Below are 14,915 nucleotides of genomic sequence, written 5' to 3' on the forward strand. Positions count from 1 at the left end.
GTTGAAAGTTAGTCTTCTCAGGCATAGCAAGACAGGATTTTTTTGTACTTCAACCTAATTCTTGCTTTCATGAACATGCTATTTTTAAGAAAAAGTTAAATTGTATTTAAGAAAGAGTTACACAAAAATCCACTTTCTCTTTCATATACATATGTTTCCATCTGACAAATAGTTTTCCACATCTTCCTAGCACTCTTAGCCTAATTACTCAAATCTCTCTGTCCATCCAGTTTCCCTCCAGCTCTACAATATTACATTTCTTTCTCAATGTTCAACTTTTTTATTTTCCCTTGTGTTGCTTCCTGGTCTTAAAAAGAAGCATGTGTAGAAACATCTGCTGTCCCAAATTGTGGATGTTTTGTGGTCTGGCAACATTGTATTGTTTTTAGGGTGTAATACTGTATTAGGTAAAATGTTTCTCTGTGGTCTGCAGGATTTCCAAAGCATGTAGGATATATGTTATTTTAGATTATCTTGATATAATCTTTTTTTTATAGATGATGAATCTGTTCTGAATTTATAGTTTTACATTCTTGTAAAATCTTAAATTTTTGTAAGCATCCACTTGTGGAAGGAGTCAGGAAAAATGTTAGTGCAGAATACAAGTGCTTACACAGATTCCCCCCCCGCCGCCCCAGCCCCAAACACAGCACAAAAACTCAGTCTGATTTATGAATTTAAAAATTAAAATAATCAAATCAATTTACTTAATTTGCCCAGGACACCCAAACTTGTAAAGCAAGTGACTATTCCTGTATACCAAATTAATTACCAAAGGAAAGGTGTCTGCCTCGTTACCATTTCTCAGCTACAGAACAAGCCAGGCTGTGAGGTTTCTCCTTCCACCATCCATGGATGCTAAAAGGTACAAACTACAGCCTGGAAATTTGAGGCTCCTTCCTAACCTAAGCGTCCTAGCTGGTAACCAGAGATACTATCTGCACAAGATACTGGCCTTAAGTTGACATGTTTTCAATACTCCTGTGTATCTATCCAAACCACTGCTGGGGTCTGTCCTTCACAGTTGCTTGTGGTGTTGTCTGCTCTGTAATCGTACATTTGTGCACAAAGCACATCATCTATAAGAGCAGACAAGCCTAGGGGTGTCTGTCCACCTTCTACAACCTTGACAGCCCTGTCCTTGCATCCTGGCACATTGAATTCTTTGTAATTTCCTCATCTATACATACTGTATTTAGAAGAAAAGTAGTAGGGAGGGGGGAGAGGGGTGGTAAGAACAGGACATTGTGACCACGCAGGTTTATAACAAACTTGGCTGAAGGCTATTAACACCCACTGCTCATAGACATTGCTCAAGAGGAGCACTTGCTCTCCGGCACCGCATAGAGAGGGCAGAGTTTTCTGCTCGGTTGCCATCACACTCAAACAGGAGAGGGGAAGAGGGTGGGAGATGCCAATTTGCATCTCAAAATTCAGACCTGCTCTAAGTTAAGTTCACAATATAATATAAATTACAAACTAGTTTAGTCTGAACACATCTGAACACACAAAGGTGCTAACACAAAGCAACAGAAATAAGCTTCCCAATACAGACCTACTGTGACCATATCCAGATAACACACCAAGATAGATATCATACCAAAATAAAAGGACTGCCAAGAAAGAGCACAGAATACAGCTACAAAGGTGATCCAACAACTTTAAGGATTTTTAAAAATGTGAAGACTGAGGGGAGGAAAACAAACAAACAAACTCCAACATACAAACTAATGCAGCCTGACGACACAGAGAAATAAAATGCGAGAACTGTCTCTAGTGTATAGAAGAGGAACGTAGAAATAACAAGAGAAAGATTAAGGAAAGTTTAGTCCCTTGGTAGTGACAGCCTTCCTAGTCTTCTGTGAAAAACGTAAGTTTCAGTGCTTTGTAAAGTTACACTAACCTGAGTTAAAGTAATTGACAAAGCATCCATAGGTTGGCAGGAAAATAAAGTTAGTGACTGAATAGGGGGTTCCTAACCTGCACTATGATGATATCCAAAATATAGCAAAGAATCAGTACAACCCACAAAGTCATTAAAGACAAAGATACTATTTCAAAATGATGTTTGCTGCTCCCAGAATCTCTTTCTTCACACTGCTCAGACTATTCTAGATTATCTCCTGACTGGCAATAAATAAAGTGAGTAGCATAAACATGAGAATTAAGATGCCGGGGATGACACATTCTGAGAGGCAGAATCTGGGAGAAAGATGGACATAATGGAAAGAAGACAGCAGCAGCAAGGGCCATGTTCCACAAAAATGTTTAAAAAAAATAAAAAAAATTTCATGTTGTGCCTTCTCTCTTCCATGCTACATAGGGCACGCAAGTCAGTCATTTCTACACCCCGACTGAGGTGCAGGATACTGCCACTAGCCTGTTTATTCTATGCTATTTCCAAATTCAATCAGATATGCCCCAACTTTTGTGTGTGCATGTATATGCATTTTTATACAAGTTGTAACCCAAACCCAACAATTTACTTGCAACATAAGGATGCCCTTTACCTATGGTTTTCAGTACCTTTCCGTGCTTTCCCTACTCCCAAAATTTCATTGCTTTTGACCACTAAAGTGAACCAAAAAAATACTAAGTCATGTAAGAGAAGTGTCTCAACAAGAACAGGAAAAAAAGCTTCTCAGTTGGGGAACCAAGCAACACAAACAACTAACTTGCCAAAAGTAAACCCGGTAGCAAAACCTCACGATAAAAATATTGTCATTCCCATCAAGATTACGGGCTTTTAGTGAACGAATAGTACCAGTCTCCCCCTTGATTAGGGAAACAATTTTAACAAGACCAAAACGTCTGTTGCTATTCAGCCAATGTTTTGCTGCCATCTCCTGGAAAACATTTGAACTTCACAAGGGCTTCTAGCAGAAGTGGGACCTGCATTATGTTGCACACAATTTCCATCCATTCAGCCCGTGTTAGTAAAAGTAATGCTACAAAGCTGACGTTGCCTTAAGAACTTGGGTTGTTGTGGGTTTTTTTGTTTGCTTTTTAAAAGGTTTCAGTATTGGTATCATGCTGTAAAGTAACTCTCTCCCTCTGGAACACAAGCAAGGTAGAAATTAACTGGGAATTATTCTCAGCTTACCTTTCAGAATCTGCAGAGGTATAAAAAAAAGAAAAAAAAAAAGCACCTAGTACAAGCGTATTTAACTAGGAACGGATGAAGCCAGAATGTATCTTGTCCCCATCCTGACTGTCAAAAAATTATTTCTTTTCAAGCTTCCCATTAATTTGGGGAGAGCAGAATCTAGAAACATGAACAGCTGCATTTGGTCACTTCTAATGTTCTTATATAAGGCAGAATACAATGGCATAAACCCTGAAGTGCTGATCAAGGGTAACAAATTACTGCAAACGAGCTCACTTGAGATTGAAAATTTGCAACACAATGATATTCAGTTATTTTATTTCATGTTAAAGTTGGGCACCTAAGCTAGTCATTTAAACTCCACTAATGAAACTCTTTACTAATACTGTAATCTAGAGGATATATAGATTCCCAAGAGTCTAATATTTTACAGTTTCAATTCACAACTCAGTGGGACAGTTTCCCTACTTTCTTGACACCTTCATTAGGTCACTCTACCACAGTCTAATTTGGGAAGCCAAGAAAGCAATGCTTCTGGCTTCATAAAGTACTTTTATTTCAAGCTTACTTCCCCCAACTAGGGCTTAATTCTGACCAGGATGTTTAGAAACATGGCTACATATAGCTTCTGTTTTGAATTTTCTAGGACGACATTGATACAAAAGACCTCCAGCAAAGCTTTCCTGTGCAGACACAGAAACACTTTATGAGCTGGTTTAGGGAGATGAGCATTTGGCATTCTTTAGTTTCTCCCAGATTCTGCGTGACCTTACTAAAATTTAGATACCTTGTAACCAAGATTAAAAACAAATAAATACTTCTGTTTGGTTACTTTTTTCTGTTACTCTTCAATTTCTAGGAGCTTTAGTGAATCATTTCTTCACTTTAATGTAAGTAACCAGAAACTGTCCTGCTCAATTAGTATTGAGAAGATACTGCCAAGGGACAGTTAATAACTACACACTTTCAAGACTTTAGCTTGTTGCAAAGTTAAGACTGGTAGTCGGAGATTAATAAAACATAGTTCTTGTTCAGTGTTGAACTGTCTGTCTCTATATGTCATTTTGAAAATTAAAAAAAAAGTACAATAAAGGGAAAAAAAAAGCTTGTTATGCAAAAATCCAAGATTACTGAAAACTACACTCCCTATTTTTGTGTTGCCTTCCTGTTGAGCTTTGTGACTCTACATTGTTTCTATGGATGGAAAGAGCTGGGTTCATAGCAACTTCACTTTATTAACATGAGACAAATACACTAACAAATTCAAATTCATTATTTTTCATGAAAACTAAGTTTCTCCATGGTTCTGATCAACTTTCTGCATTTCATCACTTGCTAAAGAATATTTATTATCTGACCTATTGCAATAAAGAAGTGCCTGCTTCTTAACTTCTCATTGCTGTTAAGGAGTTTTATTCCGGATTTCGGCAACAGTTTGGCAACACTATTAGCTCTGCATCTAGTTGGTATTTCTGCTGGCTTCATCCCTTAGTCTGGACTGTTGGGTTTTTTATGCATTTCCCCTATCTGTGTCTCCTTGCTCAGCAGATAATAAAAAGCTTCCTCCTGTTCCATCACCTCCACTCAAATCAGCCAATCTGTATGCACAACACTGTCCTCTGGCTCTTTTCTTTGCTGGTAAGCAAAGATGGAAGAGAAGAAAAAAGCAAAAAGCAGGAGGCAGCCAGGTCATGACTCCCATAAGAAGCTACCTTTTATTTCCAGGTCAGCAACCAGATTCCTTCTGAGCCTCCATTAGCCAAAATCCATCTCCATCCCACTACCATGCAAGACTACAACAGTAGTCTTCCAGCATCTCAGATCTGAGGCACAGCACCTATTCTCAGCAACATCCCAGTGTGGTTTGCTCATTCCTGTACTATGAAAATATTTCCAGCTCTGCTGAGCTTCATCACCCTTATAGACAGCCACAACTATCACCAGTTGCCCCTCCCTTCCCACTAACATCTCAGTTCCCTCTTTCCTCCAGAACTCCATCCACTCCCTCACTACCTTCTTTATTACTAATATATACAGTCAGTTCAATACTCTGTTTACCATAAGATTCACACCAGAAAATGACTTTTTCCTTCACCCCAGTATCTTTTTAGTCCACAGGGATTAAGAGCCAACCTCAAAATAATTCACTTCTTGAGAGGGAGAAAGGTGGAGACTATGTGAAGAAAGGTAGACACAAACCTCTCACTAATGAGGCAGGCACAATTAACCTGGCTTTTAAGAGTCAGCTCATGCACTGGTTAATAGCTCATTTGTGACATTATTATGTTTTAAATACTCATTGTCTTTTATACCTCTGTTTTGAGGGAAAACAAGGGAAGGCACAAAACAGTGCCAATTTTCTGAAGGGAGGCTCAGCTACAGGAAAGCTGCTGTAGATGACTAACCCTCACACTATTTGTTACTCAACTTTCTAGTCTTGGTGATTAAACACTATACTGCTTCCAGAACAAGGGTGTTTTATTACAGGCAGTTTTCACGAGGCATCAGATTCAGCTGGTACTTTGTATAGGAAAGAGTAACAACAAAAATAAAAATGAAACACTGCATCAGCATCTATTCAATATCAAAACCTATACAATGAAAATACATAGGAATACATAAGGGTTTTTTTTCTTCAGATCATCTTCAAGTTTACGGAGCTAAAACCAACGTCTTTCGAGACTTACAGCCTAAAAATTTTGAATTATCAAACTGAAGGCTTGAAATTATCCACATATATCACATTTAAAAAGTAGAATTTATTTATTAGAGCAATTTAGTAGCTTTTCCCCCCCTTCCAATAAGGACATGAGGGTTTGCCAGTATTATGTGGTTAGAATCTGTAGTAGGTATATCAATAGGGTACAGTTGTTTAGGCTGTATTTCACTACTGCTCTTAAGGAACATACCACTGATCGTGCAAATACCACAGCCTATTAATGCCATTCAATTTTAAGGGTGATCCATACATCTGACAAATAACGTGGCATACATAAGGGGCCCATATGGCCTCAGATATGTAAAGCATCAAAAAGATAATTTCAGTTTCCTTGGGACTGAAAACATCTTAGTTCTAATTCATTTGATAAGAACAGCACTAGAATAGAGAATGCTGTTCTTTAAGAGCACTAATCAGAATGTGGAGAACATCTACTGATTTTTATTTTTCCTCTCCAGTATCACATTAAAAGATTAAGACTATCCATTTCTAAAACTTTAGGTGGCATTGAAAGAAGATATAGCAAAAAGAAATTCTGACCATACCATTTGACTGGTAATAATTATCACCCAAGTGAGTATATCACTTAAACCGAGAAAACTCAATCAGTTCCTTAAATAAAGCTTTACTACAGATGGATGCAGGAGAGGTGTACACTCAACTGGACTAGCTGACACCAAAGTCCTTGCACAAAGAGTACTGTTTTCATAAAGTTTAGCAGACTCTGTTAAAGCCTACACAGAAACTTAATCTTTAATGCAACTTGTTAACTTGCTTGAGAATTAGGAAACAAACTTCACTAGGATTTCAATTCAAGGACCCGCCTTCCTCTAATAATACCCCCTAACAGAGAAGAAAAGCCTGTAGGGAGTGCTGTGAGTGCATTTAATTTTATAATCAGTTCTTCTGCCCTATGAATATTCTTTTAACAATTCTTAGGCAATTCTGGGGGTGGGGGGGAAGTACTAAGGTATTAAGATACAAAGCTATTACCTCATTCACAGAGTATGCACCAGAAGTAAACAGAGATGAAGTACTACTCCGAGTAAAGAAAAAAAACCAAACCAAAATAAAACCCAGTAGTAGTCTTGATACCTACCCAGTGCTGGAAAGCCCTACAATCCAAATTGGGATAGAAAGCTGTGAGATGGGTATCAAGATTTTTCTCTCCAGGCAACTCACCTCCATGTTCAAGAAAAACGCGGACACATCTCTCTTTCCCTCTTGCTGCAGAGAAATGAAGCAAGGTCCAGCCATTGGCATCTCGACCATTTGGAGAATATCCTTGCTCCAGCATCTTGCGCACGGTGTGAACATCGCCAGCAGCAACTGCAGCCTGAATCTGCAACTCTTCCTGTAGTTCAGGGTTTCTCCGACAGTGATGGTGTAACATCCTAGCTGAATCTGGCTTTTACAGAAGCGTCATGAGGTCATACTAGTCACCTTGAATCAATATAAAGCATGAATAAATTAGGATTGGGACCAGGAAAGAGACATCTAGAAAAAAGTCAGTACTAATGAAAAGTAACGGTAAGATTTACTCTCTGTATGCAGAGCAAAGTGATCTTATATATAGGATAAAAACCAATCTCACTGTTGCTAGCAAAGTCATAATACATGGTTCACATCACTGAACTGCAGAAAAAAGGACACTTACAAGTTATAAACAGTAAACATTTAAAAATCACAACATGGTTAATATCACTATCCTCAGAGATACTGCTTAAATAGATGATCTAAACTGTTGCATGAAACAGCAGTGCATTGCTACAGCAACTGAACTATGATATTCTTTTTTTTTTCCCTAGAAATGTATCACCTCTAAGCTTCAGTGAAGATATTTTCATCTTACTAATGTAATCTTTTCGTGTGACCTACTGCATGTGAATATTAGTAACACTAATGTTCAAACTGAAAACTTTAATTTTCTTTTTCTCCCTTCCTATTTTTTTTTTTTTAAATTAGTCTACTGTCTGTATTTTGGCTTGTGGACCTCTTTATTAGTACACAAAGACTGCAAAGAACTTCTATATTCCAAAAATCAAACACAAAGATGATAATATACAAGACCTGAAAACATTTAAGTGCAGTTAATGTAGTCCTGTCAAACACCATGAGAACATATACCAGAACAATTCAATTTATAATTACCTTGATACAGTGTATGAGAGAGCTGGGCCAAAAGGCTATCTAAAATAGCCATTGTAAAAGAGCCTAGATACAATCACACATTGGGAAAGAACAAATGACTATATTCCATGCTCTGTTTGAAAAGTACTCATCTGTAGTTCTACTTGCTACCCAGCTGGGGACAAGAAAAAAAAAATACAGGTACTTAGGGATTCTTCCACGGTACACAAAGTCTGTTAAATGTTTACATTTTCACATACATTGTGTATCACATCCCATTAACAGGTATTCCTAGAATGGAAAGGAGTATCAGAAGAAAGAGAATAAAAGCAGGGTATAAGAAAGGTAATGCTGAGCAATAGGAGTCTCAGAAAACATTAAAAAACTGTTGCAATGGATATTAACACAGAACTAGAAGATAAAAAAAGATAAAGAAAAGTATAAACTCCTGTAAACTTAATCAAGATTAAAGTACAAGGAAAAATTCTAAAGATGAAAATGAATTTTAAGCAAAACTTAAAATTTACAGCATCCTTGTTTTATTAGGACATCAACCCACATCATCACCTGAGCCTTCTTTTATGTAAATATCATAAGGATTTCCAGATCCTCATGATTTATGGTTTGTCCAAAAGACATTGCAATCAACTCCCCATATCCCACAGGGCACTTGGGTTCTTGTGATCCAGATATACACACAGACAAGAGAAAAGTGAAAACATCAATCACTGCCATCTTTCCAGATAAAGGCATAGCTATCTCTTCAGTCTTTTATAACCTATTTGTGCCCATTGCAAAGAAGTTATTTATCTGCTTCTTGGACAGATATAAACTCATAATTAACAGGTAGCTACAACAACCCTACTTACATTGCAAATATGGAAATTACATACAGCAAATGCCTGTCTGTGACATTTATAAATGCTTCAACTTACCATGTATGGCAACAATCACTATTTCAGCATAGGGTTATGAAAGAAGACTTTTTAGCTCTGTAGGTTATACATGACTTAGATACTGACTTTGTTTTGTTTTATAGTATGAACTCCATTATCTGACACTGGAGTAAGAGGGGATTTACAAACCAGCAACTGCTAACTTAATAGTTCAGCTTTTGCAGCATATTCCAAAAATCAAACTTGGTTAATCTGATGACAATGGAAGTATTTCTGTTGACTCTAATAAGCTTTTGCTAAGCTCTTTTCTAAACTCCAATTAGCCCTTCAGAACATGCTCACCTATAAGACAGTGAGCTTGACTTCATTCTGGATCACACCACTAATAGTACTGTTAATGGAATTCCAACTACAAGAACAAAATCTTTCTTTGGATTTACAGGTGAAAACTGATAGTAGAATCTAACTGATAATGAGTCAGGGGGAGATCCTTCAAAAAACCAAAACCAACCACCAAACAAAAAAACCCAAACAGCGTGCCCCTTTAGCCCTACTTTCTGAATGTGTACAAAAACAAGATATGAAAACTCTTCTCTCAAACTGATAATATCTGATCAAAAGTTAATATAAACAAACTTTCTACTGCCATTTTACAGTCCCTTCTTGTAAAGGACTAATACTTGCAAGATCTCATCTGATCCTGAAAATTAAGGTCAAACTAGTTGCTCAAAATGCTACAGAAAGAGATAGGATGACTAAACAGATGAAGCAAAATGGGATTTCTCATTTAAGGGGCCAGCAGTATCCCCCCTGCAACTATCTATGAAGACAGTTGGTTAAGAAAAAGCAAAGCTCTTGATATCACACTTCTCAGCTGGTGGGTATATTTCTAATGCAGCATTATAAAAAGTTGGCACTGGCCCCATATGTTGCATGTGACTAGCAGAGCTTATTCAAATTAGCTAGTACTAAAGTACATAAGTACTAAAACATACAAAGCAGAAGACAAAGTCAGGCATAAGCAGCTCCTTTTATCACTTGTGCAGTTTCTGTAAATATCTACTCTTCTATCTCACCCCTACGGCGAGCAATGAAATTCAAATGACAAGAATACTTAACCGTAACATTAAAGGTTTCAGGATAGTTCTAGGTACACACCAGCCTTGAAAACATTTTCAGTTCTGCTCCACAGATCATTTAAAATTCCTCTGTTTGCAAATCTCCATTTACAGCATCAATCTTTGGAGAAGGAAGGGAGGACTACTGGAAGTCATTAGCCATTTGGCATTTAATATTTAATGTTTTGCAACTGTAATCAATCTCATTCAGAACACAGTATGGCACTTGGATTGCTACATACTGGCTTTCTCCGTGCAAGTAAAAAAATGAAATGAAGCAGAGGGGGGAAAAAAACATACCTATACGTTCTTGGTTATAATGATTGTATAGTGCCATGAAAATGGAGGACAACAACTACTTAATTGATTTTGCAAGTACAACGGGATAAATTCAATGTGCTTCTGAATTACCTTATAAGAGGTTGTTACTCTTTGATGGATGTCCCACTCTTCATTTTCTTCCCTAGTCATAATCTTGTGTGCCCATGTGTGCCAAACAACCTTCTACCCCTTAAAAAAAAAAAAAAAAGATATTTCTTATTAGTTGCAAGGAGTAAAAGCGAGAGGTTTACTTACTTTTACTTTGTACCTGTGCTAGAATGCTATATTTTAATGCAGTTATGCCAGAAAAGGCCCTGAAGTGTGTTTTCTTTCATTATCAGACAGTCCTCCAGAGGTTGGGGTGGGGAGAGTTTGCTTCTGCCAGGTGAGAAAAAGGCTACAGAGAATATTTTAAGGAAGATAAGAGAAACTAGAAATGTGCTTTCTCTCTGGAGTAAGCCTTGAGGAAATGGTCTAAACTTTTCTCTAAGGATTATGTGTATCTGCTCCTGCCATGGAACAAGAATGGATGCAAAGGTTACAGTAGGCATTTCTGCCTGACTGCTCAACATCTCCCTGTGGGAGTCAGATACCAGGAAAAACCTTCAGGATCCTTTTAGTTCCTCCCAATCCATTTTTGTGGGTTTTTGTTTTTGTTGTTGGTGGTGGTGGTGTGGGTTTTTTTTTAAATCTCGATCCCATCTATGCTTCCCTATCTAAAGGATAAAGCCTGACAACATAAGAGCATTGACTTGTCTGTCCTTCAACTGGACTTCTAGCACCACCAGATAGTTGTCTCTTCCTCACATGATGGATCAGACTAACACACTGTGTTTCACAAACAGGAAAAGATACCTTCACAATACAAGCAATACCACCACCTTAATCTTCACCCTTTTCTTCATACATAAAAACTATCCTTTTAGTATCAAATTTTACTGAACGCCAGTTACAAACCCTATCCAGTTTCCTCCTTCTGACTAGCCCTCCTTATCCTCCTTCCTTGTCATCTGCAGTTAACAGGATCAGTCCCAACATTTCGCCATTTCTCACAGCACTGTTGAGAGCCCATACTCATCAATGTTATTTCATTAATCCTTTGTGCACCTCTGTCTGACCTTTTGTTCACTTTGGCTGCAAGCTTCTCACAACAGGACCCCTTATCATGTGTGAGCACTGCAATAATATAATAAATAATAAAAGCATTAATTACTTCATTGTACAGCAGATCACACAAAACCAACTGTGACTTGTTTCTTCTGCAAATGAGTTGCATCAGAACAATTATATGAACTGTGCAGCTTTTAGCTTAAGTTAAAATTTCTGTCACTTAATGCAACATAAAATCTTGCTTTCCCGATGATAGCTCAGAAAAGGAGGGTGAAAAAAGCTCTCTTCAGCCCTCTTACGCATTTTCCAAAAGCTTTGCTTCCCAAGATAAAACATACAAGGTCTGCAGATACGCTCACAGCCCTGCACAAAATTGCACTGCCGTGACCTAATTTGATCACATTTCTAGCCTTGTTTTTTTGCATAGATGATCAGTCGTTAGTTCACCTTTTTTTTTTAAATTTTTGCATGATTTTCACTTTAAAGCCCACACATTTTTTATTAGCTGATGCAAATTAGAATTGCACTGACTTCACAGACTACAGACAAGGTAACAGATTGCTCCACTAAAAAAGTAACAAGCTTTTTCCCCCCAAAGGAAAATTAGCTGCATATGGCAAGAGTAAGATCTGCAACTTTAATAAAAAGAAGTCATATCTAGTGAAAGTAAAGCTCACTTACTCAATGACTTCACAAAGTTTGCTTAAAATACTAATAATTGTAGTAGAAGCAGCACACTAAATAAAAAACCCCAAATCTTCATTATCTATTGATAATGTCTCATCCTGTCAAAGAGATCTTAGACTTTTCTACATCAATGTGTCACCTTATTAAAGTTATTGCAAACATCATGTGGGAAATTAATTCTGACATATGTTATACCTACTTTAAAGAAAGTTCAAGGTTGGTACTAAAAGCAAGACCTTACAATAAATACAGTATTTTGCTCATTCAGATGAGCTAACAGATAGACCTGATTCCTAAACCCTAAGATTACATATCCAAGAGCAGAATAAGGACCGTAATTTACTGGTGTTAGCCTAACTCTATACAAAAAGGAAAGTGTACCTTGACACGACTTTTAATATCTAGCATAGACCTAATCAGTGTAGATCCTAGTTGTCTGTGGTTGAAGTATTCCAAGACATTTAATCAAATAAACAACAACAACAAAAAAAGAAAGCCCTATGGAATAAGGATAATCACATTAGCATTCATTATTCTCACAACCCACTTCTCCCACCCATTTTGAAACTCGAACAAGCTAAATGTGTTCTCACTCAAATGGCATTTTAAAAATGGTCAATATGTGTTTGACAAAGAAACTAAATGTGACTATCATCTTCATATGTCACTCAGCTTCCTATTTCAGGAGCTCTTCAGACAAGAGAGTAAGACAAACAATCATGTTATTATTTGTGTTCTCATACCACAATCGTAAAGCTTGCAAATAACATGTGAAACGTTAAAATTTCACACAGCCTTATAAACCTGAATATATTTTCTGCTAAATATTCTACGCTAGATCCCAGACAGACATAAACTGAGGTATCCATGTGGCCAAGATGAAAATCAGCATGCAACACATGGGAATTGCTGAGTCCGAAAGCAATGAGTTAACAGTGCATGAATCCAAAACATCACAGAAACTGCTACTTCAAAGGAAAGAAGCCTTCACTCTTCATAAGGAGTCATTAGAAATTACACATTTCTTGTCACAGCTTCTGTAATGCCATCTTGTAGCTTGGACATACTACGTTTAAAATAACGAAAAGAGTTAATCTAAAAGTCCTCCGTCAACTTCAGGTGTTTATAGCACTGCACGATGCTGACTGGCATTGTTATATACTAATAAGCAGCTGTTGTGTTGTTACATTCTGCAGGTGGCTGAAACTGAAGTACAGAGATATCATTTTACCAACTATTATCCATTTCACAGAGAGGTTGTGAGGTCTGACTTTTGGGCCTGACGGAGAATTAGTGAAATCACCCAGCTCAAGTAACTTCAGGTCTGCAAACTGGAGAGCAAAAGAAGAAACCTCAACTTCAGAAAGCACCGTCGAGTCATCAGCTATTAACCATCATCAGAATTCCCACCTATACATTGGCAGCCTTAACCACAAACAGAGCCCAGTGAAGAAAATACTGCAAATCCTTCCAAATCAAGGACCTCAATGCTAGTGCTAAAGCAAGGCCTTACAGATCTTTTTCAGTAGAGAATGCTACATCAGGTTCACACAGCCACAACTCTCCTCCCTCAAGATGTGTGCTGACAAACTGCAGGGAGCTTGGGCTCTGCAGCATGCTTGGAGATCCTCTTGTACCATGCATAAAATACAATCTCTCTTCTAACTTAACAGTGGTGGTGTTACTAAGTTTGAAACAGTAAAAGTCAGATGAAAGCTTAGCCTTAAAAGTAAGTAATAATTCATAGCAAGTGTTAATGTATAAGATTTATGTATTTTAACATGACTTGCTGTCCTTAAAGAATCCAAACACCAATATTTCATAGAGTTACAGAAGCAGAAAACAATGGCTAGTTCAAACCACATTAAAGCAGTCACTTCAGCCCGAATACTTGTAGCACAGCTGATGAACAAAATAAGTGCCTCTTACAGAGTTTATTTCATTCTACAATCTCTGGAAGACTTGTATTTGCTCTGTATTTCTTTTTAATATAGCCTAAAAGAGTCCAAGTGGACAAAATTTGTTGGATGACTTCAGTGGATAAAGCACGTTTTTCACTGCGATAGTATCATTGTGTAAGCAAATGCTGGAGCAACGGAAAACAGCCTCTCAGCGCATTTCCTTTAAGGGTTTAGAATTCACAATAAGGCAAAACAAAAATAAGTATATAGCCTCAAGATTAAAAAAAAAAAGTGCAACTTTATCTAAGGGGCTAGCTATACTTGCAATATGCTGCATTTCTTCCAGAGATTAAGAGCATATCATTTATCTCTATTCCTTGTTTTGACCATGTGCAAATTTCTGCCAGAAGCTAATTCTCCGATTCCTGTGAACTCAATTCCAGTCTCTGCATCTGAATCAAACTTTGCTGCACTGGCATTTCACATTATGAAGGAGCTTGACAAATTAAATAAAAACTTACATTTCCTTCCATGAATAAATCCTAAAGATCTTACAACTTATTGGCACCAAGAGGTGTCCTGTTGGAGTAGCTACATTAATGCAAGCCCCGATGTTAGATGCACTGGATGGGTTGTAAAGAAGGTGTTATAATAAACCAACTTTGGATGAAACATGTGTGCCATAACTGCACTGGTAAGTTTATACTAATGCACATCTGTCTCTCCTATTAGCATAAAAATCCCTCCTGCAATCACACTGGGCATGTCCACATGTTCCACTACTACTTGTGGTGTTGCAGTATGCTGTCAAAATAACATGGAATATTTCTTCCCTGTACTTTCAAAATGCATCTCAGAATTTGTTGCACTTGTGTTACTGGGGGATTTTCTATTTAGTCTTTGACATGCAGCAGCTACTTTTTATCA

The 14,915-nt window shown here is 37.5% G+C and overlaps 1 protein-coding gene across 6 annotated transcripts in view; it reads right to left on the minus strand.

The window, feature by feature from the left end:
- Nucleotides 1-14,915, minus strand: part of ASB7 (ankyrin repeat and SOCS box containing 7) — a 32,742-nt gene that overhangs the window by 16,128 nt on the left and 1,699 nt on the right. For 5 of the 6 annotated variants that reach the window (XM_075044973.1, XM_075044975.1, XM_075044976.1 and 2 more), the window contains exons 2-3: nt 10,381-10,479; nt 7,008-7,268 (exon numbers count right to left, since the gene is read on the minus strand). In XM_075044973.1, coding sequence (XP_074901074.1) covers nt 7,008-7,218 — 211 coding nt within the window. In that variant the 5' untranslated portion in view covers nt 7,219-7,268; nt 10,381-10,479. Of the gene's footprint in view, nt 1-7,007; nt 7,269-10,380; nt 10,480-11,408; nt 11,428-14,915 lie in introns of those variants that run through there. The other variant, XM_075044974.1, reaches the window with a different exon arrangement.

Source organism: Buteo buteo, chromosome 13 (assembly GCF_964188355.1).
Source record: "Buteo buteo chromosome 13, bButBut1.hap1.1, whole genome shotgun sequence".
NCBI classification, from domain to species: Eukaryota; Metazoa; Chordata; class Aves; order Accipitriformes; family Accipitridae; genus Buteo; species Buteo buteo.